Source organism: Hyperoodon ampullatus (genome assembly GCF_949752795.1).
Source record: "Hyperoodon ampullatus genome assembly, chromosome: 14".
In the NCBI taxonomy this organism is placed as follows: domain Eukaryota; kingdom Metazoa; phylum Chordata; class Mammalia; order Artiodactyla; family Ziphiidae; genus Hyperoodon; species Hyperoodon ampullatus.
The window spans coordinates 73,557,325-73,585,243 of NC_136927.1; the positions used below are offsets into that span (position 1 = coordinate 73,557,325).

Below are 27,919 nucleotides of genomic sequence, written 5' to 3' on the forward strand. Positions count from 1 at the left end.
ACTTTTTTTTGTTTTTTTTGCAATATGCGGGCCTCTCACTGTTGTGGCCTCTCCCGTTGTGGAGCACAGGCTCCGGACGAGCAGGCTCAGCGGCCATGGCTCACCGGCCCAGCCGCTCCGCGGCACGTGGGATCTTCCCGGACCGGGCCACGAACCCGTGTTCCCTGCATCGGCAGGCGGACTCTCAACTACTGCGCCACCAGGGAAGCCCTGGATTGTACTTTTTATGTCAAACTATCCTTACACATTCCCTTCCATTTTGTTTAAATATTTTCACAAGTTTTGTCTTCCACATTCAAGTCATTAATCCATCTGGAATTTATTTATTGTGAATGGTTTGAATTAGGGATCTTGTTTCCATTTTATCCTGATATGGAATGCCAACTGTTCCCCCATATCATTGATCCCTTATTAATTTATAAAACCACATCTACTGGGGGGGGTTGTTTAGCTAGAAGATCTTATCAGTGGGAGCAGAGTGGGGAGGGGACCCTGAGGTTAGGACATTCCAGGTCTCCTCCTATCTTACCATATGTCAAGGCAACGCATCATATTGAATCCTAATTTGAAGTGTTGCATCACAGCTCCCTCGTACAAAATTGTTAAAGTGATGGAAGAAGGTGTTGAAGTTAGAAATGTCAGGTAGATGCTCTCTCTAAGGGTGAACGGGCAGGTGATCTCTTATCCATAGTCCAGGGCAACAGAGGTTGTGCTCACAAATGGGTTTTGTGTGAGGTCAGCCTCCTTTGATCTTTCACAATGGGGATACATGGGAAATACACACCCTTGCAATTGTGTGGGGGTTTGAGCATCACATACTGGCCTCTGGATACATCTAGGCTTGCATCACAACAGGGGAGCACAAAGCCACAGGTTATCTCCATCACTATGCTTCTACCCAGCTACTCCTGTAGGTGCAATAGAGCCTGAGGATCACTTTCAGGCATGGGAAACCTAACTGTTGGCCAACATTGGACTTGCCCTGCCAGTACAACCTGTAACTTAGTCAGCTTCTGGCCTGTTAGCTTCCAATCAATGCCATGGACTTGCAAGCTTCTGGAAAGCAGCTGAATTGAGAGCACTCACCCCAGCCCTTCCCCCAGTCTCCTCTCTCCTCCCAGACCTCTGCCTTTTGGCTGCTGGTACTAAGTCAGGGGAAAGCCTCCCAATTTCACTCCAAACATTCTCCCCATTACTGATAAAGTGGAAAGAGCCCTGGACGTAGACGTGCTCCCAGAATGGCTTTGGGGACATCTCTTCCCCTCTCTGGCCTCAGTTGCCTTTTCAGTGAAATAGAACTGGTGATACCAACCTCACAATGTTGCCATAAGAATTACATGGGATCGTATAGGATAAAGAGCCCATCACCATCCCTGGAACATAGGATGGTCTCTGTTCAGGTATGTGACCCTGGCTGCCTGAAATCCCACCGTGAACAGTGTGCCCTTTGGGTGAGCCTTACTCCCTTCCTTCCAGGCTTCTTTTAAAGTGCAGATGCCCCTGGGAGGGGGACACAGAAGTCGCTGGTCCCTCAAGGCATCAGAGGCTGTGCAGATGTTTCCTCCCATGCTGAACTGAGATGATGAAGACCAACACGGGGAGGGGAGGGGTCTGGGTATGAGGGGCCCAGGCTGGCTGCCCAAACACACCTGCCTTCCCAGAATCATCTGCCACTCCCTTCCTGGCCCACTGAGCTCCCTGCTATTCTAAATGTTTGGCCAATCCTGCCTTGATCAAACAGGCAGAGGATCACAGCCACCATGTGAGCCTGTGGATGAGGTTACTCCCCACCCAACTGTGCGCCTGTGGGGGTAGGGAGAGTGAGAGATGAGGTTACAAGGGCTGGAAAATAGGTTCTAAGAAGCATGTCATTGTGTCTGTCTGTGGAATGTCAAAGAGCTGTAAATTACCCAGATATCCTCCAATAAGGGATGCTGAAATGAAATATGACACGTACACAGAATGGAATACTATGCAGCCCTTACAAAGAATGAAGCAGGGCATGGCCAGAGGTCTTGGGAGCAAGCAACAGATACACCAAGCCTGGCTCACTAAGCAGAAAGGGCTCTATTGGAAGGCTAACAAGAGGACCATTTCACAACGCTAGGGGGCACCATTCACATTGTGTTCTGAGTATATGCCTCTCTCCCACCAAGACTTTTGAAGACTTTTGAAACCGTGCAACTTGGAAGCCTTGCCAGGATATCAGGTAGTTCGTGGAAATAAAAGTCAGAAACCAAGAAAATCAGCCAAGGTCACTAGCAAGAATCATCTGGTTAGGGTTCCATCAACGGACTCTCAATACAGTAAGTCCATACATACGAACAAGTTCCGTTCTGAGAGTGCATTCCTAAGTCCAATTTGTTCGTAAGTCCAACAAAGTTAGCCTAGGTACCCAATTAACACGATCGGTTGTATAGTACTGTACTGTAATAGGTTTATAATACTTTTCACACAAATAATACATAAAAAACAAACACAAAAATAAAGAAAACATTTTAAATCTTACAGTACAGTACCTTGAAAAGTACAGTAGTACAGTACAACAGCTGGCATACAGGGGCTGGCCATCGAGGGAACAGGCAAGGAAAGTTACTGACTGGAGGAGGGAGAGGAGGTGGGAGGTGGTAGAGCTGAGTGATCGTCAGCAACAGGAGACGGAGGGCAAGCTGTAATTTCACTCACGCCTGACGTTGATGGCTTAGGTTCTGCTTCCTTGCTGGATTCAATTATATTTACCCTCTTGAAAAAATGATCCAGTGATGTCTGGGTGGTAGCTCTTTTTTTCTCTTCATAGATGACACGGTAGCACTGGATCGCATTCTGAACGGCTGATGTAACCTTCGTGTACCATTCTACGTTCGGGTCCTGTGACTCAAAAACTAACAGTGCCGGACTTCCCTGGTGTCTCAGTGGTTAAGAATCCGCCTGCCAATGCAGGGGACACGGGTTCAAGCCCTGGTCCAGGAAGACCCCGCATGCCGCAGAGCAACTAAGCCCGTGCGCCACAACTACTGAGCCTGTGCTGTAGAGCCCACAAGCCACAGCTACTGAGCCCATGTGCCACAACTACTGAAGCCCTTGTGCCTAGAGCCCATGCTCGGCAACAAGGAAGCCACCGCAATGAGAAGCCCGCGTACTGCCATGAAGAGTAGCCCCCGATCGCCGCAACTGGAGAAAGCCCATGCACAGCAACAAAGACCCAACGCAGCCAAAAATAAACAAGTAAATTTATTAAAAAAACAAAAAAAACAAAACAAAAAAAACTAACAGTGCCTCCTCAACTAAAGAAAATTCCCTTGCCGCTTCCTGTGTTGTGAATCTCTGGGGTTCTTCAGTTACTTCTTCTTCCTCTTGTCGCTCCACTCTCTCAATTATTTTCACTTTTGTTTCCATCATTATCACTTGGCACTTCTTAGCAGTACCAGCTACAACACTGCTGCTTTTACGCTTGCTTCTGGACATCCTGGGCTACTGTACAGTACTGTACAATAAAGTACACAAAAGCACAACCACTTGTACGGGATGCATGCATGTGACAATGTACGCCAGGCACGTGAACTAACTTACGTGATTAGACATGCGAACACACGTTCGCATCTTTGAAAGTTCACAACTTGAAGGTTTATATGTAGGGGACTTACTGTACTATCACTGCACTGCCTTGAATGACTTCCCAACTGTCCCTGAACCTTTGCCTTGTTCCCTCAAGACTCATAGCCCAAGGAGAAAGCATAGAGTTTATTAAACCCCAGCTGTGCATTTTTGTTTTTTACATTTTGTACATACTATGTACCAAGCAGAGTTCTAAGAATATAAAATGGATTATCTCATTCAATCCTCACAAAAACCCAGTGGCATAGGGAATACTATCATCTCCATTATACAGATGAGAAAACTGGGTCTCCTTTGACAGAAACACAGAGAAATTCAGAAACTTGCCTAAGGTCACACAGCTCATGGCAGAGCTGGGATTCGTAGAGGCAGTCTGGCTCCCATGTCTGTGCTCTTAACAGCTGCACTGTGCCATCATGCCCACATTCTAGCTTCCAAAGAATGGATAAAGGAGTTCTGGCTCCTGCAGCCTCCCCAAAAGAGAATCAGGAAATGGACAAAGGAACCATCCCTTGTCGACACCTACACACAGTTAGTAAATAGCAGGGCTGGTCTTCCAATCCAGGAGTGTGTGGTTACAGCCTAGGAAATGAAGCAGCTTCTCGGCTGGGGTGGTAGGGTCCGCCAGAGTAGGGGGAGGGGTGTGAAGGGGAAGGAGGGTCTTTCGGAGAAGGGCAGGCCTGGCTCAGCACAAGTGCCAGCCCCCAAGACCTGTAAGGGCTCTGGGACCCAACTCCAAATCAGAGCTCCAGGCGCCATCCAGTGGCTACTGTGGAGATTGCAGGAGAAGAGCAGGCGAGAAAAGAAACCTCACAGAAGACAGTCCTGGCCAGCACCAGGGAGGAAGGAAGCAGGAGGCCTCACCTTTGCCTCAGTGCCACCCCCATCGTTGAAGTCCCTGTTACAGTCAGACCCCCGGTTCTCTCACTGTGATCTTGGGCAGACAACTCTGCCCTCTAGGCCTGGTTTCCCGGCCGTAAAACAAAGGGGCTGGACAGGCACTTTTGCTCATCTGACCCTCAGGTCCAGGTGAGACCTCAATCATCCTGTCACCCTGTAGGTTAAGGTTTGGCTGGAAGTCACCTCCTCTGTGATTTCTCCCTCCTTACCCACCCTTTGCTCCATCCCTTCACCTGAAGGGTCCTCTTTCTGTTATAGTCAGGTGGACTTTACCCCCTCCAGCCCTGGGCTCCCCCAGCTCGGGGACTTTTCTCAATCATCTTTCTCCCTCCTCACCATGGCCAGTGAGGGGCCAGGCATATGCGTGCTTAACAGTGTCTGCTCTGAGCTCTGGCCTCCCGGCTTCAAGCCCTGTGTGGTAGGCAGAATAATGCACACACACACACACACACACACACACCCCAAAGATGTCCACATCCTAATTTCTGGAACCTGTGAATATGTTACCTTACATGGCAAAGACCGTTTTCAGACGTGATGAAGAGCTTGAGATGGGGAGATTATCATGGATTATCTGGGTCAGCCCAGTATAATCACAAGGGTTCTTATGCAACAGAGACAGGAAGGTCAGAGTGAGAGAAGGCGGTATGATGCCAGAAGCAGAGGTTGAGGTGATGAGAGGAATTCGGGTAGTCTCTAGAAGCTGGAAAGGGCAAGGAAACAATTGTCTCCAAAAGGAATGCAGCCTTGCCAACCCCTTTTAGACTGCTAACCTCAAAAACTACTTGTGTGTTTTTTAAGCCACTAAATTTGTGGTGATGTTACAGCAGCCACAGGAAATGAAAACACACTGGTTCAGCTTTTTTTAAAATCATTTTTATTTGTTTTATTTATTTATGGCTGCATTGGGTCTTTGTTGCTGCGCGCGGGCTTTCTCTAGCTGCGGTGAGCGAGGGCTATTCTTCATTGTGGTGCGCGGGCTTCCCATTGCAGTGGCTTGTCTTGTTGTGGAGCACAGGCTCTAGGCGCACGGGCTTCAGTAGTTGCGGCACACGGGCTCATCAGTTGTGGCTCATGGCTCTAGAGCACAGGCTCACTAGTTGTGGCGCATGGGCTTAGTTGCTCCGTGGCACGTGGGATCTTCCCAGACCAGGGCTCGAACCCGTGTCCCCCTGCATTGGCAGGAGGATTCCTAACCATTGCGCCACCAGGGAAGCCCTGGTTCATCTTCTTACTTGTCATGTGACTCTGGGAAACCTAACCTCTCTTTGACTCAGTTTCCTTGTCTGTAAAAGGGAATGAAAAAGGTAATAATTCCTACCTCACAAGGTTGTGAGAATAAAATGAAAATACCTGCAAATCACTTTGAATAATGCCCAAGACTAAACATGTTAGCTATTAATAGTTAAAAGCTGCCATCTGAGAGCCTAATACGTAGTACCAGGCACAAGGTCAGATGCCTTAGAATAATTTCCTCCATTCTCACCATCACCCTTGGGCATAACGATTTCAATCACCATTTTACACATAAGGAAACAAACCCAGGGTAATTTGCCCATAATCACTCTAGGACTGGAAGCATTTTCATCTTTGCACTTGGGAAATTGTACTGGTTTGTGCTCTTTACCTAAAGGGGGTTCGTTTTTATTTTGTTTTTTTGGAGGTAAAGCACAGGCTGGGAAGGCTACTCTGGGCCAGAGGTCCTGGCTGACACCCCCTCCTTTTCCTATCTAGTGCAGGGAGATAAAATCCAGGCGAAACTCACCTATCCTCCCCTCTCCCGTCCCTTTAGGGGATTCGATTACTGCCTCCCGCTCCTCACCAACACCCCCGCCGCCGCCCCGCCCAGTTCGAACAGTTTTTTGAGCCAGACTCGGGGACACCAGTAGATAGGCAAGGCCAGAGAGCGAGGAGTCCGATCCGCTGGGGGATGGAGGGGCGCAGACTTGCCCAGACCCCCAGTGTACCCGTGGAGCCCCCTCCCTTCCCGCAGCCTTCATAAGGAGCCATCTGTTCTCAGCTGAATAAACAAGCGGGGGGAAGCAGCTCCCGGTCCCCCGCCCCCCGGCCCGACCCCCGCACAATGCGCCTTTCTCCGAGGAGACGCCGCCCGGGCGCCGCCGGAGCGCGCTCCGTCTGGCCTCCCCTCCGCCTGGCGGCACAGCAAGACACGCACACCGACCCCGTGGAAACCAGATTTTTTTGTTCTTTTTTTTTTTTTTTGTAAGAAAAAGAAAACAAAAAAAGAAATCCTACAAAGAACTGAGCGCAGCACGCGTCCCCCACATCCCCTCCCACGATCCCCCGCAGTCCGGCTCCTGGTCCAGGCGAGGCCAGCTCGAGCGCAGCGCTGGGAGCCCGCCAGCGACTCCTCCCCGACAGCCCAAGCCTGGGGGACCCAGGTTCTGCCCGGTCCCAGCGCCCGGAAGGGGCACGAGGGGGCCCAGTCCGCGGGGCCGCCCCCCTTGCCCGGGTCCGGGCCACCCGCGGCCCTCACTTCTGGGTGGCCAGTTGGTTCTCCACATCCTCCAGGCGCGCCGTCAGCTGGGCCAGTGAGCGGTTAAGGAAGCCGCCGGGGCTCGCGGGGGTCCCTTCTCCCCTCCAGCCCGCGCCCCTGGACCCAAAGGATATGATTCTGCGACAGACTCTCGAGCGCCCCCAGCGTGCGGCTCTGGAACTCCACAAGACTTTCGCACTCGCAGGGGCTCCGAAGCTCTGTCCCCGCGCTGATGCCCTCCTCTGGCAGCCGGGCACAGAGAGTGGGGGAGTGAGAAGCTGGAGGAGGACCAACCAGCCCTGGCTGAGGCTCTCCGATATCCCTCCACCCGGCCTACGGCTGAGTGTTCGGGTTTGGGATTCAGACAGACCTGGGATGAGTACCAGCTAGGTAGCTGTGAGATATTGGAAAACCCCCTCAACCTTTCTAAGCCTTAGTTTCCTTACCTGTAAAAATGGATACAATGAGAACACCTATTCGTCCGGCGGTGCTCAGGATTCAGTGATTTTCGTGTGTGTATGTGTGTACACATCTTAGATGGTTTCTCAAACCTTGATGCTCATTGGAATCACGAGATCTTGTTAAAATATAGATTCTTGTTCTTAACAGGGAAGGGACTGGGACACTGCATTTCTAATAAACTCCCAAGTGATGCTGATGCTGCTGGTCTGTGGACCACACTTTGTGTAGCAAGAGTCCACAGCAGCACTGTCCAAATGAAACTTTATGTAGTGATGGAAATGCTCTGTATCTGCCTTGTCCAGTGCGGTAGCCACAAGACACAGGTGGTTATTTAACACTTGAAATGTGGCTAGTGCACCTGAGGAACTAAATTATTTAATGTAATTTAATTTAAATGGGCGTATGTAGCTAGTGGCTACCTTATTGGAGGGTGCAGATCTAGAGCATTTCCTGACGCAAGGAAACACTTTATAGGGTATTTCAACTAGGCCAATGGTTCTCCAAGTGTGGTCTCTGGACCAGCAGCATCAGCATCGCCTAGGAAGTTATTAGAAATGCAAATGATCAGATTCCACCCCAGACCTACTGAATCAGAAACTCTGGGGTCGGAGCCAACAATTTGTGTTTTAACAAACCTTCCAGGTGAGTCTGATGCACACTAATGTTTAAGAACCACTGATCCAGGGGACTTCCCTGGTGGTCCAGTGGTTAAGAATCCCCCTTCCAATGCAGGGGGCATGGGGTTAGATCCCTGGTGGGGGAACTAAGATCCCACATGTCGCAGGGCAGGGGGGGACTAAGCCCGTGTGCCACAACTACAGAGCCTGTGTGCTGCAACAAAAGATCCCATGAGCCCCACGCAGCCAAAAATAAAAAATAAATATTTTTTAAGAAGACCCACTGATCCAAGTCTATTTCCTCATACATTTCAACATCTCTGAAATCAAAATAGTTGCCTTACAATTAAATTTGGCATCCTTTTTTTCTTAGCAGTATAGAAAATAATGAATCTTACAATGGATGGTATCTTAGATTCACTGAATTCTGTAAATGTGTGCCATTTTTAATATTGCAGTACAATGCCTGGCACTTGGCCTTCAATACAGGGTTGCTGTTATGATTTAAAAGTTATATCTTAGTCTGTATGTCATGTTTATCAATGATATTGATAACAGTTCCAGAAAGGCTCCTAACTTTGCAGATGGGGAAATCAAGGAAATAAATATATATTAAATATATATACTTAATACACATCTTTGTGTACCTGAAACACACCCAGTCCTGCCACTTTGCCAGGTCTGTAAAGTTGAATTCCAACAAGGTAAAGGGTTTATGATGTGGCTCCCCTTACCAATGCTGAGTTGGGCGTGCCTTTGAAAAAATTCCCCCCAAATTATTCTGAACGCCCACTAATTTGGGGAACAGGTAGTTTAGTCCAGTGCTTCTTACACTTTAACATAATACTAATCTCCTGAGGGTCTCGTCAAAGTGCAAACTGTATTCGGTAGGCCTGGAGAGCACTGGAAATGCTGTCGTTTCAACAAACCACTAGCTGACAGCCCTGCCGCCGGTCCCCGGACCACACTTTGAGTAAAGAGGCTCTGTCCAGCGAGCCCATCCCCTAGCTGTCACTCAACGAAGGGGGCGGGAACAAATAGGACCGGGAGATCTCGGAGGGTGGGCAGTGAGAGAAGGGGAGGGGTCCCGAGACCGACGTGCTCACCCGGGCAGATGCTGCCTTTGAGGTTCTCCAGCAGGTGCGTCATGGTGCTGAAGTCGGGGGAGTAGGACACGTGCAGCTCGGCTGGCTCCGAGGCGATCTCTCGCAGCTCCTCCTCCACCGCCTTGCCTACGCCCACGGCGTACATGACGATACCTGCAGGGTCGAGGGACTCAGGGGGCACCCTAGGCCTCAGGAAAGCCGCCTCCCCGCATCCAACCCAACCTCAGGCCAGTGGGCCCGCGCCAAGCCCACCTTCCTCCTTGGCGCGCGCCGCCCACACTGAGACGTCATCCTGGGAGCGGCCGTCGGTGAAGACCAGGCCCACGCGGGGCACGTTGAGCGCCCGGGGCCGCGCGCCCTGCGCCTCTGAAAAGCTGTGCTCCACCATGTGGCGCAGTGCAAGCCCGGTCATGGTGCCGCGCTCCATATACTCCACAGCCAGGACCGCCTGCTTCACCTCGGCCGCCGTGCCGTAGCGGCCCAGTGGGAACTCGGTGCGCACGCGGCTGGAGAACTGCACCAGCCCCACGCGCGTGCCTTCTGGGGACACGTCCAGGAAGTCCACGATCTGGTTCACGAAGCGCTTCACCAGCTCGAAGTTCTGCGGACGCACGCTCTTGGAGCCATCGACGAGGAGAACCAGGTCCACGTGGCCTTCCCGGCACCCTACACCCACCCGAGGAGAAGAGCTGGGATTAAGGGATCAGATCCTTGGCTGGCAGCAGCCACCTGCTCATTCATTCACTCGCAAACATTTATTATATAACAGATACTATGTGTGAAGTCCTTCCTATGCCAGGCACTGTGCTAAGTAATAATAATTATTATTATCATCAGTGGCATCATTATAATCTTTGCCATTTATTAAGTGCTTACCACAAGCCAGGCAATCTGCTAAAAGCATCTTTTTTTTTTTTTTTTTTTTTTTTTTTTGCTGTACGCGGGCCTCTCACTGTTGTGGCCTCTCCCGTTGCGGAGCACAGGCTCCGGACGCGCAGGCTCAGCGGCCATGGCTCACGGGCCCAGCCGCTCCGAGGCATGTGGGATCTTCCTGGACCGGGGCACGAACCCGTGTCCCCTGCATTGGCAGGCGGACTCTCAACCACTGCACCACCAGGGAAGCCCTAAAAGCATCTTTTTAATCATCATCATCACCACAATAGCTACCATTTATTGATCGTCTACTATGTATCAGACAGAATTCTAAACACTTTACCACTACTAACAATAATAAATAAAAACAAAAACATTACTATTTGACAGCTTACCATGTACCAGGCACTGGGCTAGGTGCTTTATATATTTTTTCTCAATTCTCCCAATAACCTTGGGTATTATCTCCATTTTCTAAGAATCTGAGATTCTGAAGGATAAAGTTATTTATTTACTCTGGATTCCACCACTAGTAGTGGCTGAGCCAGGATTTAAAGCCAGGTCTGTCTGACCCCAAAACCCAAGCTCCTAATCACTCTACAAGATTGCCTCCCCTGTTCTGAGACAGGGACCTTGCTAGGCCCTGAAGGAGGTTCCCCAATAAATGAAACATAATCCTGATCCATAGGATATCAGGATAGAGCAGAGAAGTGAGGCATGCAATTTGCTACCATCAAGGAAAGTGCTTGAATAGAGGGGCTTGCAGGGAGCAAGGTAGGGGTAATTCATTCTTCCTGGAGTTAGTGAGGAAGGCTGCATGGAGGTGGTGACATGTGATTTGATCTTCAGGGATGAGTAGGAGTTCTCCAAGGCAGGAAGGGACATTCTAGATGTTGGGGGCAGTGTGTGTGGAGGCATGGAAGCTGGGAGCCCTGGACACGTTTGGGAACGGCTCAAATGTTCAAGTTTGTCAGGAGACAGGCTGATGGGGTTGGCTCAAGCTAGATTATAATGACGTAAGGCGGTGGTTTCAAAAATTTGACCACAACCGACAGTAAAAAAAATAATAATAATAATTAATAATAATAATGTAACAATACATCATGATGCACTTATACTCACATATAATTAAAATTAAGTTTGGTGAAACAATACTTTTTCTACATCCACGCAGTAAACTCTATTTTCTCTTTTTTAAAAAAATTCTGGTTTTTAACCCACTAATTTGATTTTGTTACCCACTGTGGTTACACCCACCATTTGTGTATCCACTGTGGTTACACCCACTATTTGTGTATCCACTGTGGTTATACCCGCCATTTGAAAAACTCAGGGGTAAGGCATTTGATCTTTATTTTGTAAGTACTGGTGAGCCACAGAAGGCTTTTGAGCAAGGGAGAAATGTGATCAAATATGTATTTTTGAAATTAACCTTGGCAGCAGGGTAGAAGATTGAGGGGAAAGACATGGAGGCAGGGCATGGCACACCCTCCAACTCCACCACCACCAGTGCACACACACACACTCATACCACATTCTTGGGCCACAGCAAGGACAGGACAGAGTCAAGGATACTCAGAATGTGGGCTGTGGGTCAGAGGCAGACAGAACCCCCTCCCACCCATAACTCACGGCTGCAGCTCTTGCCATCTGCCTGGAGCTGCCACCGCTCAGGGCACAGGCAGCGGTAGGAGACGCCCTCACTCACGCACTGGAACTCGCATCCGTGGTCTACGCCATTGCAAAGGTCCTGGGCTTAAAGGAGAGACAAGACAGAACGAGTCAGGGTGGACTCCACCAGCTAAGATCCCTCGTCCCTCTGCACAAATGCAGGAGACCCCTCCTCACCCTGACAGCTCCTGCCGTCGGGCAGCAAGTTGTAGCCCCCTCTGCAGCGGCACCGTGGCCCACCAAAGGTGTTAACGCACTCATGCTGGCAGCTGTGGTTCCCAAAGCTGCAGTGGTCAATGGCTGGTGGGAAGGAAGAGACAGCAAGATGTCACTTCTGACTGGAGCCATCAGAGACCTTGGTCCAGGTGCTAACTGGGGGGTTCGCTCACCCCTGCAGCTCCTCTGGTCCTGCTGGAGTACAAAGCCAGCTCGGCAGCGACAGAAATAGAAGCCCGGGGAGCTGACGCAGTGATGCTCACAGCCATGGGTCCCTTCAGTGCACAGGTCGAGGGCTGAGGAAGAGGTGAGGTCAGGCTGTGCCCTGGGGACGCCCTTCTCAGCCCTGACAGCACAACCACCTGGGGAGCTTTTTAAAAATACCTATGCCTGGACCCCAACCCCCCAAAATCCTGACTTAATTAGTCTGGGGTGGTACCCAGGCATCTGTGATTCCTCCAAGCAAAGGCCCCCTTCCTACTAAGCCAAGAGGCCCTCCCAATTCAAGCCCCAGATGTATCCCAGTGGGCCCATGACTGAGCAAGGCATAAGAATGGGAATCCACAGTTGTAGAAGACAGGACCCCTGCCCTCAAGATGTTCACTAACCCACAGAGGAGGACCAGAGTTAGTGAGGCTCTGCCACTTTACCTGTCTGAGCCTCTATTTCCCCATCTGCAAAATGGGGATATAATGGAAGAGAACAGTTGCTATTTACAACTGCCTTCTGAGGAGGGTGAACTATTGCCCCGCTGAGTATCTTCATGGTTTTGATGTGCAAATACGTCCTAGAGCTGAGCTGGGGAATAGGAGCTGGAGAGAGACGAGATGCCCTGCATAAAAGTGTGAGAGAAAAAAAAAAGAAAGAAAGCCGTTCTTTCTTTGGGCTTCCCTGGTGGCACAGTGGTTGAGAGTCCACCTGCCAATGCAGGGGACACGGGTTCGTGCCCCGGTCCGGGAAGATCCCACATGCCGCGGAGCGGCTGGGCCCGTGAGCCATGGCCGCTGAGCCTGTGCGTGCGGAGCCTGTGCTACGCAACGGGAGAGGCCACAACAGTGAGAGGCCCGCATACCGCAATAAAAAAAAAAAAAGTGTGAGAATGTGGGGTTCCTAGAAAAGAGATGGGGAGTGGAGAGAGGAAAAAAAGAACAAGAGAGATGGTGTGGAGATGATTTACTGTGGGTTGAGTTTGCCAATGGAAAATCCCCTATAGAGGGGTGACTGAGGACTTTCGGGATCAAGGGTGCCTAATATTCAATTATAAATAATGGGTGTTTCTTTTTCTGTGTGTATGTTTGACTTCACTTAGATGTAAGTCACACCTCTGTCCACCCCCCATCTTTAGTAAAATAGATGGATGCACGACTTAACATATACACACACATGCCCTTGTGTGCACAAGTGTGTCAACGAAGGAAGAGGCTGATTTACAGGCACAGGACAAGAACAGCATGTGTGGATTGAGAAACTGCGCGAGGACCCATAAATTGAATTCAGCAGAAGCTCAGAGCTAGAGGTGACCACAGAATGTAAGCACTTGGGGAATTCCCAGAGATCTTGGGAAGGGTTTTGAATGTTCACAGGTCATCAAATGGGGCTTCACGCCAGTCTTTTCTAAGCCCCAGAAACAAGAAGACCCCAGCTGACATCTGGGTTATTGGAAACACAGGACCTCTTTTTCCAGAATGCTGTGAGCTTGAGAGATGATGCATGTAACGCTCCTAGCTTAATGTCTGATGCTAACCTGGCATACAGTAAATGGCAGCTGCCGTTATGATCAAAGGATTGGACATATATACACAGGGGGAAAAATCCCAACTGTATAAGCAAGGCATTGTGTGTCATAGCTTTTCAGAAAGCAAAAATGAAGAACCAGGCCTTGAGAGATCTGCAGGTGCAAAGAGGAGTGGCAAGAGCAGCCCAGGTGAGCAGCCTGGAAATAACTGAGATGCAGGAGCAGGAATGAGCAGCGTATATGGGGGTGGGGAATGCAGGGGATGTATGGAGACCCCAACTCTGTCAAGTAACAGAAGCAGTAAGGATATGCCTGTGAAATTACACCCGTTTGGGAGCTGTTTTGGAGCCAGGTAGGAGATGAGCCTGAAAGAGGGGGAGAGAAGGCTATAGAAAATACACTTAACTGTATTAACTGTATGACCTCTGTGAGGTCAAGATTTCTAGCCCTGGTCCCACCAAGGACTTACATGACCCCAAGCGACACCTTCCCTCTCCTAGACCTGTAAAGTGAGGGAGCTGGCCTTTGACCTCCAAAGGCCCTTCCAGACTCATTGTACTGAGGCTAGGCCAATGGGGAGCCACAGAAGGCTCAGGAGCAGTGAGACTGAAGGGTGGGGGTAGTTCTCACCCAAACAGCTCTTGTCATCTGCTGCTAGCTGGTAGCCGGGGTTGCAAGCACAGTGGAACGTGCCGGGGGAGCTGACACATTGGTGCTGGCAGCCGTGTCCCCCCTCAGCACACAGGTCCTTTCCTGAGGACACACAAGAGTAGAATCAGCAGGGGACAGATGGGGAGAACCCTCCAACAAGAGAGAGCTGAATGCGGTCAGAGCAGACCCCATGCTCAAGGATGTCTTTAGATGGAATATGACTCAGTCGAGAGGGGCCAATACAGGTGGAAGGGCTTAGAGAAAGTATAGGGCCTCAGTGGCCCCTGTGAATAGGCTCGGAAGACCGGAGCACGGGGCCAGAGGTGTCAGTGGGATAAGGGAGGACTACACGGTGTAAAGTAGAGGAAGAAGAGAGATGCTAAATCAAGGTAAGCGGCATAACTCAAGGTGTGACGAGAACACATCTTGCAGCATTATGGGAGGAGCTAAAACGAGAGTGGGAGGGGTCACCCCAAGTGGGCGGGGCTTGACTCCCGAGTGGGCGATGGCTCTCAGCCTTGAGGGGTGGTGCTTCTTGTGTAGAGAGGCGGTTTTGGAGTTAGACATTAAGCCTGTGGTAAACCACAACAGCTCATCAAGGTACGCAGGCACGCTAAACGTTGCTCCTTGTGGCCGAAGCCTTGAGCAAAAATGGGCAGAGCTGGAATTCCACACACCCCCCGGTAGGCCAAGGCAACTCCACGGCCTGTTGGGCGGGGCTAAAGATGGTGTGGGCGGGGCCAGCCGGGAGGGGGATGGGTTCACTGTGGTGGGAATGGGAATCGGAGCGGTTGGAGAGTTCGAGTCTCGCTCCAGCGCTCCCCTCACTCACGACACAGCCGGCGCTGGAACTGAAGGCCAAACTCCTGGATATGGTCGAAGGACTCGACGAGGAAGACGTGCTCGTCCAGCGGGGGAGACGCCATGGCGCGCAGGGAGGCCACGTCCGCGCGCTGAACCCCCACGGCGTAGATCTCGATGCCGCGGGCGCGCGCCTGCGCCGCCACTTCGGCCACGCGATCCTGGGGCCGCCCGTCGGTCACGATGACAGCGACGCGCGGCACGCGCGCCTCCGGCGGGCGCGCGCCCTCGGCCACACTGAAGGCCACGTTCATGGCGTACTGGATTGCCAGCCCGGTCATGGTGCCCTGCGCCAGTGGCACTAGAGTGCGGATGGCGCGCTCCATGTCCTCGCGGCGTGAGAAGGTTCCGAGCGGGAAGACGCTCTGCACTTGACTCGAATACTGGATCACGCCGACGCGCGTGGCGTTGGGCCCCACGTCCAAGCTGCGGAGGAGGCCCACCAGGAACTGCCGCATCGTCTGGAACTCGAAGGGGCGCACACTGCGCGAGCTGTCAATCACGAACACCAAATCCAGGGGCCCAGTACGGCACCTGGGACCTGCGAGGAGGTCAGGGAGGACTTTCCTAGGTTAGCCAAGCCTCACCTCCCGGGAGAACCCCACAGAAACCCAGGGCGGAATGGGGCTCTCACGGTGTAACAGCGCCCAGCACAGTCTTAACCTAGCAAATGCAGGTTAGCACTATCCACTCACGCAGCATTTGAGGAGGGCCTGGGCTGGGAGACTGTACCAAATCTCTATCCTACAGCTCTGAGGGCTATACTGAGGAGGTGTTATCCACTTGGGAGGAGGGCGAGGGGACGTCGCAAACTCAAATGCCTACAGGAGCTAGGAGGCAACATAAATAAATGAGTGAATGTCATGGGTTAGGACGGAGGACCCAGAGAGCCTGTATAGCTCACAAAGTGGGCAGCTCCAGACAAATGTTGCCTTGCAGCCGTGAGGACCCCATGTTGGCAGATCTTTGGTCTTGGCAAGAGAAGCCCGAAATTAGGGTTTTTATGTGAAATCTCCTGATGTTTTCCAATTAACTTTAAAAAATTAAACACCAACTGGACAGTTCTGCATGAGCCCAACTTGGGTACCTCCAAGCCACATCCTACAGATGGGAAAACTGAGGCCCAGAGAGTTGAAGCTGTGAACTCGAACCCAAGCCCTATGCTTCCAAAGCTCTTGTTTTTCTCTCCCCAGCAGGCAGTTGGCTGCAGATGGAGAACCTGCTTTTGCTCCCCTCCCCCTGCTTCTGAGGGCTGGGTTCTGGCTCACCTGCGAACTGGAGCTGGGTTTCCCAGGGTTGGAGAAGGAGCAGCAACATGGGCAGCGGCGAGCATAGAAGCCCCCTCATTGCCCTCGGGGAACAGAGAACAGAGGTATCAGAGCCTGAAGGGAGGAAGGAAAATAGCAAAGCAATAGCATTTGCAGAGCTCTTATTCTAGGTGATGGGCATTTTTACGGGGAGGAGGGTCATGGGTTTATTTTACTAATCTCTCTAGTTTTGTGTATGTTGAAATTTTTCGTAATAAAAAAATTTCATCACGGTGAGATTGCTGGAAACACAAGGAATTCCGCTTTGCAGAACTGCAGAATAGTAAATAAATAGAAAGTGGATTAAAAAGATACAGAACTTAAAAAGGAAAAGCCTTGGAACTTCCCTGGTGGTCCAGTGGGTAAGACTCTGCGCTCCCAATTCAGGGGGCCTGGGTCTGATCCCTGGTCAGGGAACTAGATCCTGAATGCCACAACTAAGACCCGGTACAGCTAAATATATAAATAAATATTAAAAAGAAAAGAAAAGAAAAAAGAAAAGCCTTTCCTTAATGCCAGCCACGATGTTAAACATTTTTCATGCATCGTGGCATTCATTGAACCCTCTCGACAATTCTATGGGTCTAAGGCTGTTGTTGTTCCCATTGCACAGATGAGGAAACAGGCTCAGAAAACTTCAGCGCTAGTACCCAAAGTCGCGCGGCAAGAAAGTGGCTGCACCAGGATATAATCCTACGCCTGTGGGGTTCCGAGAACCAGCCCGCGTGAACCTTTGCAGAAGGAAACGATTCCCCACCGCGCCCCCTCCTCTCTGCACACAAGGCGCCTCTGTGTGACTGTCCTCCCGCCCACCCCACCAACCCACCCCACAGCCAAACAGGCACCGCCCCAATGCAGGCCAGCATCGCGTTGGCCTAAACCCTCCACGCAGATGAAGTCTCGACTTGGCGCCGCCCCTTCCCGCCAGCTCTCAGGAGAGGCCGCCAGGGGGCGCCTTCGCGCGTCTGGCTATGTTGGCTAGGTGGCCGTGGGAAGCCCACATCTGCCCAGCAGGTGCCCCTGCCCAAAGCAAATAGGGGGCTGAGAGCCCCAGGGCCTTGGAGATAAGGCCCGGGCAGAATATATCCGGCGCTAGGGCCAAAGAGCAGAAGTGCGCAGGGCTCCGGGGACAGTGGCATTGGACGCGCCCCGGACGCGAGCCGGCCCGGGCCTCGGAGCGCAGCCATGGACCCTGTGGGGGCAGGTGAGCGCTCACTCTCCCGCGGCCCTTGGCGACGCCCCTTGAGAGTCATGAAGGACTCCCATTGTACAGATGGGAAAAGTGAGGCCCAAAAAGGTGGCCCGCCGAGCTGCAAAGGAACCTAGGACTCCTGGCTTCCCTTCTCCCTTCTGAGCTGTCTGGCAACCTGGCCCCTAGGCGTCACCTCTTTTCCTTCCATTCGCTGCCTGGGGTCCCTACCCCACGCCCACCCCCGCACCCCCTACTGAAGCTGTGTTAGCCATTTTTCTGTTTCTGTTTCTTGGCAGAGGGGGCCAGCTGACCCTAATCCAACCGCAGCCCCGCCCCCCTCCCCAATTCCGTGAATGGTCCTATTCTGAGCAAGGTCGGGTGCCTGGAGGGAGCGACAGGCCCCCTTCCCGTCCTGGATCCTCACCGTCTTCGCCTTTCAGGCCTGGTAGAGGAACAAAAATCCCTCTGGCAGGACCCATCGTGGGAGGGTGACTAAGCCAGATGTGCCAGCTGGAGGTGGGAGGGTGTGGAATGCCTTCTCCAGCTTGGGCCACAGTCTAGGCAGGCGAGCACCCTTGCGGAGTATGAGGGTAAAGGCACAAGGGGCCTTCGCTGCCTCCCATCCGTTCCTACCTGCAGAAGCCTCTGAGCCCCCAAACCTTGATTAAGTTTCCCCTTATCCTGCTCTTGGCCTGAGCCAACATCTCGCCTGGCACCCCACCTCCACCCAATCCTAGAAAGTCGAAATAGCGCTTGCCTCAAAGTTCGTCACCTTTCCAACCCCTCATTCTACAGAGGAAGAAAGCAGGACCAGAGAGGGTAATGTCTTGCCCAGGTCACACAGCAACGTGGCAAGGTGACAAAGCTGACACTAGAACCCGGAGCGCCTGTGAGGCGGTTAATCATAGCTTTAAGAAGAAATGCCCTTAGGGTGGGGAAAGTGGACTCTTGAGGGAGGAGAGGTCTGCGAATAATTCCTCAAGAGTTGGCTGAAGAATAAACACTTTGAGGACGTTCCGGGGAGTGGCGGGGGTCGGGGGGAGCCTGGGGGGAGGTTCCTGGAGGGAGGAGGTCAGGGAAAAAGTACCCCCCTCTCCATTTGGCGGCCGTGCTGGTGGGGCCTCAATTTGGAAAGGACCCTACATAGGTGGGGAAGGGCACAGCAGGTCGGACGGGGGCATCGTAGGCGGTGCAGCCACGCTTAAATACGGTCGCCTGGTCTGGCTGGATGCCTGCTCCCCGCAGACCCCTCAGCGCACCCAGGCCCTCTGACTCACCTAAGCCTGCCGGACAGCTCGGAGGCGCGGCCGCAGAGCGGAGCCGACGGGCGGAGCCTCCCGGGCAGTTGGACCAGGTAACGGCGCGGGCAGCGTGCCCAAGGTGCGGACGGCCAGGCAGCTGGAGCGAGCGGAGGCGGCGGCCGCATTTAACACGGGGGCTGGCGGGTGGGGAGGGGGAACGCGGGCCGCGACCCCTCCCACTGGTAGGGAGCGACCCCCCTTCCTCCGAGGGCTTGGGCGGGGCCAGCGCGGCGCCCCCTGCTCCCGCCACCCCTGGAGCCGCAGACGCCAGCTGCGGGGCCGGAACCGGGCTACAGTTGGAGGCTGGGCGGCTACGCTCTCCGCAGCTGGAATGCGTTGGAAGCCTCCGAGGCCCTTCCCCGGGGAGAGCCCCAAGGGGCGGAGCGGGGCCTGGCTCGGCCGCCGGCTGTTTGGCTCCGCTTCCGAGGGCGCGGCCCTGCTCTTATCCCCCGCTGTCCCCTCCAGGGGTGGGGAGAGGTCCCGCACTCCGATCCTGCGAAGAGGGTAAAGGGTTCAGATGGACAGCCTCAGGGTTCATTGCTCTTCCCAGGTCCCACCTGGTAGTCCCTCAAATTCCGCCATCACCGACGCCTTTCCACGGTCTCTGCAATTACTTAGGTCTTGGGTCCATCACCCTCACCCATCAAAACTCCCAGGCAGAGACGCCACCAGGCCCCTACTGGCCCACTCCACAGGGCCGATGGAGGCCCTGTAATCAGGAGAAGGAAAGCTAAGACAGCAACAGGCGCCTTCTCTTGGGAGAAAGGGGGCTGAGAGTGTTACTTTAACCTGGAAAAGATGAAAATATTCCCCCGGATCCCGGGCACACCGTTTGGGGGCCCGTCCATTTTCCCAGGCATCCGCAGGTAGGCAGGAGAACACTCTGGTCCAGGGGTCCAGCAAAAGCTCCCCCTCCATCACGACTGCACCGAGGTGGGTCCCCTCAGGGTGCAGGGAAGCCAGGCGCCCTCACAAACTCTGCCTCCATCACAAGACCGGCACAAGCGGGGCCTTTGTGCCTCTGGGGCCTCTCCCCAGTACTCCAGGCTGCAATGGGCGTGGAGCCAGACCTGCGGAATGGCGCCTGGGTGGTCCCGGGTGGGCTCCAGGCAGACCTCAGTGAGCACCACGCAACCCAAATATTTAGCCCAGAGCTTGCACCCAAGTCCCCTCCCTTGCCTAAGGCTTCTTCTCTTTGACCCCCTAGGGGGCAGACCTAGAAAGGTCCCTTCCTCCCATTCAGTGCATTCCACCTGCCCCCTTCGGGTGCTATGCCACCTCGCCCCTTGACGCTCCCTGCTGCGGGCGGCCGGTCTGTCCCCACTCCCAGGTCACCCCCAGAGCCCGCCGCGGTCCTGAGGGAAGGTGTGCGCCAGTGCCTACAGCAACAGTGCGAGCAGACGGTGCGGATCCTGCACGCCAAGGTGGCCCAGAAATCATATGGAAATGAGAAGCGGTAGGTCCCTCAGTGGCCCTCCAAGGTCCCTGCGACCCGACCTTTTGCCCTATGTGCCCCTCCCTTTTTAGTGTCTTTTAGAACCTGGAGAGGACTCAGGGCTCAGCTATTGGCCAATCAGGGGCCTTTTCCTTCAGCCACCATCAGCCCTCACTTTGGTTTATAGCAGAACCTCCCTGTGAATCTCTAGTCCCCATTCACTCACTCATTCACCCATTCATTCATTCCTTCATTCCACAACTACCTACTGAGTGCTTATCATGTGTCAGGCTCTCTGGCACTGCTGGGCACCGGGCATACAGTTGAACAAGACAGCTATGGTCCCTGCCCTCCTGGCATCTTCACTCTAGTGTGGGAGAGACAGACAATAAACTCCTCACAAATCAGTAAACAAGAGGCTTCCAGATTGTGATGAGAGCTAGAAGGGACTCAGAACGAGGTAAGGTGATAGAAACTGAGGAGGGGGCATGTACTTTAGCTAGCAAGGTCAAGGTGGTAGAAAGACCCTTTAAGGAGGTGACATCTGAACTAAGACTTGAATGTGAAAATGGAGCCAGACATGAGAAGATCACGGGGAAGCGTGTTCCAATTAGAAGGAACAGAAAACACAAAGACCTTGACACAGTACTAGCTTGGCCTGCTCCAGGACAAAAGAAGTCAGAGTAGCTGGGATTAGAGAAAGAGGTGGGCATTGCAGGAAGTAAAGTTGGAGATGTAAGCAGGGGCCAGATCATGTGAGGACTTTGAATTTAAACCACTGGAGGATTTTAAGAAGATGAGTAACATACTCCAAAAAAATTTTTTTTAAAACACATCTGGCTGCTGTGTGAAATACAGGTTGAAGTGGGTAGGAGTGGAAGCAGAGAGACCAGTTGGAAGGCTGATGCAGAGGTCCAGGCAAAAAGTAATGGCAGTAGGGACTAAGGTGGAGGTGGTGAGAAGTCAGTGGATTCTGGATATGTTTTAAAGGTAGTGGATAGGACTTACGAATGGATTGAATGAGGAATGTGAAAGAAAGAAAGATTCGAGTGTTAATGGGGTTCACAGTCATGGAGAAGCCTGGAGAGAGCGGTGAGAAAGGTGTGTGGGGGGGGAATCAAGGATTCTGTCGAGTCTTTGCTACCTTTGAGACGCCTACAGGACAGTCAAGTGGAGATGGATACACGAGTCCAGCGCTTACATGTCTCCGCAGGTTCTTCTGCCCCCCACCCTGTGTCTACCTCGCAGGTCCCGGATGGAGGGTGAAGCCAGTGCAGGGCCAAGGTGAGGGCGGACTCCAGGGATGCCGGGCGCCTCCCTCTGTAAGGGGACCCTCAGTAGGGCTCGGGAGCGGGGCGGTTCTCAGTCGCAGTCTCAGCGCGCCCTCTGGCGGCGAGAACTAAGCTTGCCTGACACTTGAGTCCTTCCAGACCCCGCTCGCGTCCCTTTCCAGCCCACCAGGCAGGGGAGACCGGGCCCATCGTCTGCGGTTACATGGGACTGGACGGCGCGTCCGGCAGCGCTGCCGAGACGCAGAAGTTGAATTTCGAAGAGCAGCCGGACTCCAGGGTGAGAGCGCATGGGAAGGGGGTTCGATTCTTGCTCCCATCCTTGCCTCTCTCTTTGGTGCAGGGGGGCTCGTTTACTCCCCTGCAGAAGCCAAAAGATAGGTGGGGATGCCGAGAGACCGGGGTTCTGCCTTGAGAGTGAGCCCAAGAGCTTGGACGTGCAGCTTCATGTCACGTCCGACGGGGCGGACGTCAGATAACTGGGGAAAGTCAGTTCATCCAGGGACTGAGGGCTGGGGTGAGACAACCCCATCTCCGCCAACCCTGTAGGAATTCGGTTGCGCCAAGACCCTGTACATCTCGGACGCAGACAAGAGGAAGCACTTCCGGCTGGTGCTGCGGCTAGTGCTCCGAGGGGGGCGGGAGCTGGGCACTTTCCACAGCCGCCTCATCAAGGTCATCTCCAAGCCCTCGCAGAAGAAGCAGTCGCTGAAAAACACCGACCGTGAGCGGGGTGGAGCCTGGCCGCTGGGCGGGGCGGGGAGGTGCCCCTGGTCTGGAGGCTGCTATGTTTGGGAGGGGGGAGGGGGAGATGCCTGGATTGTAGGGGTGGGGTCAGAGTGGGAGAGGTGGAGTTTGAGTCGGAAGGGGGCGGGGTCTGGGTAAGTAGGTGTGGCTTAGGTCGGGGAATGGGAAAAGTTGGAGAGGCAAGAGCAGAGGAAAGGAGACAGAGGTCGACTTCAGGTTGGGGGGTCCCCAAAATGGCCGTCAGGTGCTGAGCTAAAGATAGATTAAAAGTGATAATGAGGGCTTCCCTGGTGGCGCAGTGGTTGAGAGTCCGCCTGCCGATGCCACGGACACGGGTTCGTGCCCCGGTCCGGGAAGATCCCACATGCCGCGGAGCGGCTGGGCCCGTGAGCCATGGCCGCTGAGCCTGCGCGTCCGGAGCCTGTGCTCCGCAACGGGAGAGGCCACAACAGTGAGAGGCCCGCGTACCGCAAAAAAAAAAAAAAAAAAAAGTGATAATGAAAGGGCAGGGGAAATTCAGTTAAAAATATTTATCCAGTGCCTGGTGTATATGCAAGTATCTGTTCTGGAGGAACGGACAGCCTAGCAGAGGAGAGAGACACACAAAGCTGATCAAAGAGACAGTTTGAGATGAGTACTGCCCTGGATGCCAAGTGACAAATCCCAGGGCTGATGGCTTTGAAAATACGAGGAAACAAAGCCTGAATGACAATGACAACATCACTGCTACCCTCGCTGGAAGATGGAAGGGAGAAGTAGGTGATGGGGGACTTTCTTGGCAGGTATATACATACATCACCCTGTTTGATGCTCATCCTTGTAAGGTGAGTTGTAGATGAGGAAAATGAGGTTTGGAACATTCATTTAAGAAATATCTGGGCCTGGGACTTCCCTGACGGTCCAGTGGTTAAAACTCTGTGCTTCCACTGCAGGGCACGTGGGTACAATCCCTGGTCAGGGAACTAAGATCCCACATGCCATGCAGCGTGGCCAGAAAAGAAAGGAAGAAAGAAAGAAAGAGAGAGAGAGGGAGGAAGGAAGGAGGAAAAGAAATATTTGGGCCTGTCACCTTACAGGTGACTTGCCTAAGTTTGCCCAGCTAGAAAATGGCCCACCCAGGGTTTGAACTTGAGTCAATGTGACTGTGAAGCCCAGCTCCCACCCCTACACCTTACTGTCTGTTAAAAACCTTGAAGAATTTCTCAGATCCAGGCAGTGCTCTGGCTGGCCCCTGGAGTCAGGAAAGGGCCAGGGAGGGGTAAAGTGGTATAGTGTGATGGTTTTGAGTGCAGATTCTGGAGCCAGGCAGCCTGGGTTTCAATCCTGGCTCTGCCACTGGCTAGCTGTGTGATCTAGAGGGAGTTGTTCTCTTGAGTAGAGATAATATTATCTACCTCAGAGGGTTGTTAAGAGAAGCAAAAGGACTAACACATTTTAAGCATTTAAAACAGTACCTGAAACACAATATGCATTAGCTATCATCATTATGCAATGGATAGGAACTTGGGTTAAGTATACATTGCGCACCAACAGTATGCCTAGCACTGTGAGGCGAGAGAGGGAGATGACCCAGTGCTTTCTCCCCAGGTGGTCAAAATCCAATTAGAAAACAAAGTGGCTGCTCTGAGCCTGTGTTAAAAGGCTGGAAGAGATCAACGTCAAGCCCTAGAAATATGCTGCTGTTTCACACCACGCAGCCTTTGCTTATGCAGCCCCCTGAGCAACTCCTACCTACTTCATGCTTCCCAGCTGAGAGTATAACCTCCTCCAGGAAGCCCTCCTTAACCCAGCCAGCCCTCACTATATCATATTGAAATTTTATATTTATTTCCTGTCTCCCCTCTGAGACTGTGAACTCCTCTAGAGCAAAACTGGGTCTAATTCACCCTTTGGCACCCAGTACCCAGCACAGTGCCAGCCACCAAGTAGGCACTCAGTAACTACTTGATAAAATTCTATTTATTGAACTGAAGGATGCCCAGGCAGCAAAAAGAACCAGACAAAGGTACAGAAGCAGGATTACAGCAGGTGCTAGATAAATAGCGGTGACATATGAATGCCCAGTGTGTCTGGGAATTTGAGCCAGACAGGCTCAGGGGACAGAGGATGGGAACTTACCTGGCAAGTCCAAGGGACCAAGCCAGGCAGGGGCACTGATTCCACCTCCCCTCACAGTGTGCATATCCTCGGGCTCAAAGGTCTCCCTCTTCAACCGCCTGCGCTCCCAGACGGTCTCCACGCGCTACCTCTCTGTGGAGGATGGGGACTTCGTGGCCAGCGCACGCCAGTGGGCTGCCTTCACTCTCCACCTGGGTAATCCCACCAGCAGGCCTGGGGCTGGGCACTTCACACGCATTCCCTTTTAAAATCTTCATCACAACTCCTCAAGGAAAGTAAAATTTGCCCCATGGAACAGAGGCTCAGAAACACAAAAAGACTTGCCAAAGGTCCCCATGAGTTGGTGACTGATCCAAGCTATTCAGACTCCAGTGTCCAGCCCCTTCCCTCAACTCAGCCCCCACCCCAGGGGGCAGACATTCGCAAGGATGGCCACAAATGACATCTCCAGGCTGAGAATCTTCAGCCTGAGCTGCCTTCCTGTGTGCCAACCTTGCCCATAAGACCCATGTGCAATGTGAGGTGGAGCCAGAGGCAAGAAGGGTGGGATTTGGGGCAGAAGCTTGGGACCCCTGAAACCCTCCTTCTTTTTACTCCCAGCTGATGAACACTGTTCCCAGGGAGACTTCCCGCCTCGAGAGGGCTATGTCCACTACGGCTCCCTGGTGCAGCTGATCTGCACGGTCACGGGCATCACACTACCTCCAATGGTATGGGAAGGAAAGGCACAGCTGGAGGGGTCCCCCCAGATCCACAAAGAAGGTGTGACCCACAGGTGCAGCGCTGGAGAGTGAGAGCCCAAAGCGTGATGACACCTCTCCTCACTTGGGATACTCAGTGCTTTGTGGGGCTGCATGGAGGTCGAGCGCTGGCGTGGGGGGAATATGCCAGTGTCCTGCCTGGCTATCGAAGTAGCAGAAAGAGAGAAGGGAAGCCTGTGGGCACTCAGGCAACTTGCTGCCACGTTTCCTCCCACCCTTTTGCTGTAGATCATCCGCAAAGTAGCTAAACAGTGTGCACTCCTCGACGTGGATGAGCCCATCTGCCAGCTGCACAAGTGTGCATTCCAGTTCCCAGGTGGTCCTCCAGGAGGGGGTGGCACCTACTTATGTCTCGCCACAGAGAAGGTGGTGCAGTTTCAGGTGAGAAGCAGAGAACATCAGCACCAAGGCGTCCCAGAAAGTCAGAATGCAGAGAACGTAGAATGTAAGGTCACCATCAGCATCATGGCTGCTACTTACTGAGCAATACTGCCTCCTGTGGAATGTTAGAAACGTAGACTATCGGGACAGAATCAGAGAATGTAGAAAAAATAGTGATAATGGTGTTGAGCAATACTCCTTCCCAAAGGATATTAAAGTCATAGAATGTTGTGATATAAAATTGTAGAATAGGGCTTCCCTGGTGGTGCAGTGGTTGAGAGTCCGCCTGCCGATGCAGGGGACGTGGGTTCATGCCCCGGTCCGGGAGGATCCCACATGCCACGGAGCGGCTGGGCCCGTGAGCCATGGCCACTGAGCCTGTGCGTCCGGAGCCTGTGCTCCGCAACGGGAAAGGCCGCAACGGTGGGAGGCGCGCGTACCGCAAAAAAACAAAAACAAAATTGTAGAATGTAAATTAAAATAATAATAAGTAATAGTATTGAGTATTATTGAGCAAAGACTATTAGAATCGTAGAATGTTAAGACAGAATTGTGGAAAATTACTATTATTATCATAGTAATAATATATTACTATAAATATAAATAAACTATTATATTATCATAAGAGAGAAAACCATAACATGTAGAAAATGACATTATTATTGAGCAATAATCCCTCCCAAAGAATTTGTAAATTTTGGAATGTTAGGGCACAGAATTGCACAATGTTTCAAAAAATGGAATTCTAGAATTCTAAGAAAATACACCTTTAAAAACCAGCTAGTCCAGCGAGCTGATTTAACTCTAAAGAGAGAACTTAAGCGTTTTGTCCAAGCTCACACGGCAGGTAAACCGCAGAGCCGGGGACCGGAACGCTAGGAAAGCGGAAGCCTCTGCACCGCGCTGGATGGACGCGCTGACAGCCACCATCCGCGGTTTCTGCCCCATCCCCTCGGCTCTCCCCCCAGGCCTCCCCCTGCCCCAAGGAGGCGAACAAGGCGCTGCTCAACGACAGCTCTTGCTGGACCATCATCGGCACCGAGTCAGTGGAATTCTCCTTCAGCACCAGCCTGGCGTGTACCCGGGAGCCTGTCACTCCGGTGCCCCTCATCAGCACCCTCGAGGTGAATCGGGCGCTGGGGGGCGCTGGCGGGCGTGGATACCGACTGCGCTGGAGGGTGGGAGTGCAGGTGAGGGAGGGCTGCGGGCTCTCGGCCACCGCTTCGCTCACACCCCCTGGTCTCACCCTCCCCCAGCTGAGCGGCGGGGGCGATGTGGCAACACTGGAGCTCCACGGTGAAAACCTCCACGCGGGGCTCAAGGTTTGGTTCGGGGAAGTGGAGGCCGAAACCATGTACAGGTATGAGGAGGGGGGACTCCCATGGGTCCCAGGGAACGGAGCAGGTTAGGGGTGGGGGCGTGCATGCCATCAGTATCACCGCAGCCCTGACCTCGATGCCCCACCCCCAGGAGCCCGCGGTCCCTGGTGTGCGTGGTACCAGACGTAGCCGCCTTCGGCAGCGACTGGCGCTGGCTGCGCACACCCATCACCGTGCCCGTGAGCCTCGTGCGTGCCGACGGCCTCTTCTACCCCAGCGCCTTCTCCTTCACCTACACCCCCGAGTACAGCGTGCGGTCCTGCCCTCCGGGCGCCTCCGCGCCCGCCGCTGACGCCGATGCGCTCCTGGAGAGCATCCATCACGAGTTTACACGCACCAACTTCCACCTCTTCATCCAGACGTAGGAGGCGCGGCCTGGACGCTGGGCCTGACCCCCGGCCGGTTTTCTGGGGCCTGGGCCCTGCCCTCTGCCCCTGTGCTGCGGAAGTGAAGGCTGCAGCCCGAGCAGCAGAAGCCTCTCGCCCTAGAAACCCGTCCCTGTGGGTCTAACACGGGTCACTCACTCGTCCTTTTCCAGCTAGGAAGACACGACCTGAGTGACGCTCCCTTTGTGTCCAGTCAGGGGTGTGGCTTTCCCTGTCTTTGTTTCTGGTTCACTCTCTAAATCAATCACACACTCCCTCTCCCTCAGTAACTTTGTAAATCTCTCTTATTTGTGCATCCCTATCCCTCCATCTTTGTCTTTCTCCATCTCTCTATGTGTCTTGCATACAGTTTCACACACTCTGAAAAGTGTGTGAAATTCCAAGCCTAGAGCATTTCCCCTCCCCGCAGCTGTGTCTCC

At 53.0% G+C, this 27,919-nt stretch overlaps 2 protein-coding genes across 2 annotated transcripts; one reads left to right on the top strand and one right to left on the bottom strand.

Moving 5' to 3' along the window:
- Window positions 1-6,832: 6,832 nt before the first annotated feature.
- MATN4 (matrilin 4) lies at window positions 6,833-16,555 on the bottom strand. Its single transcript, XM_079718412.1, has 10 exons — window positions 16,473-16,555; window positions 15,176-15,745; window positions 14,323-14,445; window positions 12,131-12,253; window positions 11,919-12,041; window positions 11,703-11,825; window positions 9,450-9,863; window positions 9,198-9,350; window positions 7,147-7,254; window positions 6,833-7,067 (listed from the first exon to the last, which is right to left on the bottom strand). Exons 1-10 carry the CDS (start codon window positions 16,549-16,551, stop codon window positions 7,009-7,011), a joined length of 1,875 nt encoding a protein of 624 aa, XP_079574538.1. The 5' UTR covers window positions 16,552-16,555; the 3' UTR covers window positions 6,833-7,008.
- A 2,780-nt stretch (window positions 16,556-19,335) lies between these two features.
- RBPJL (recombination signal binding protein for immunoglobulin kappa J region like) lies at window positions 19,336-27,479 on the top strand (the record flags this gene model as incomplete). Its single annotated transcript, XM_079718413.1, has 11 exons — window positions 19,336-19,508; window positions 20,335-20,460; window positions 21,653-21,723; window positions 21,893-22,008; window positions 22,278-22,452; window positions 24,651-24,788; window positions 25,194-25,303; window positions 25,583-25,735; window positions 26,704-26,859; window positions 26,992-27,095; window positions 27,206-27,479. The coding sequence occupies 11 exons, from the start codon at window positions 19,336-19,338 to the stop codon at window positions 27,477-27,479; spliced, it is 1,596 nt and encodes a 531-aa protein (XP_079574539.1).
- Window positions 27,480-27,919: the final 440 nt, after the last annotated feature.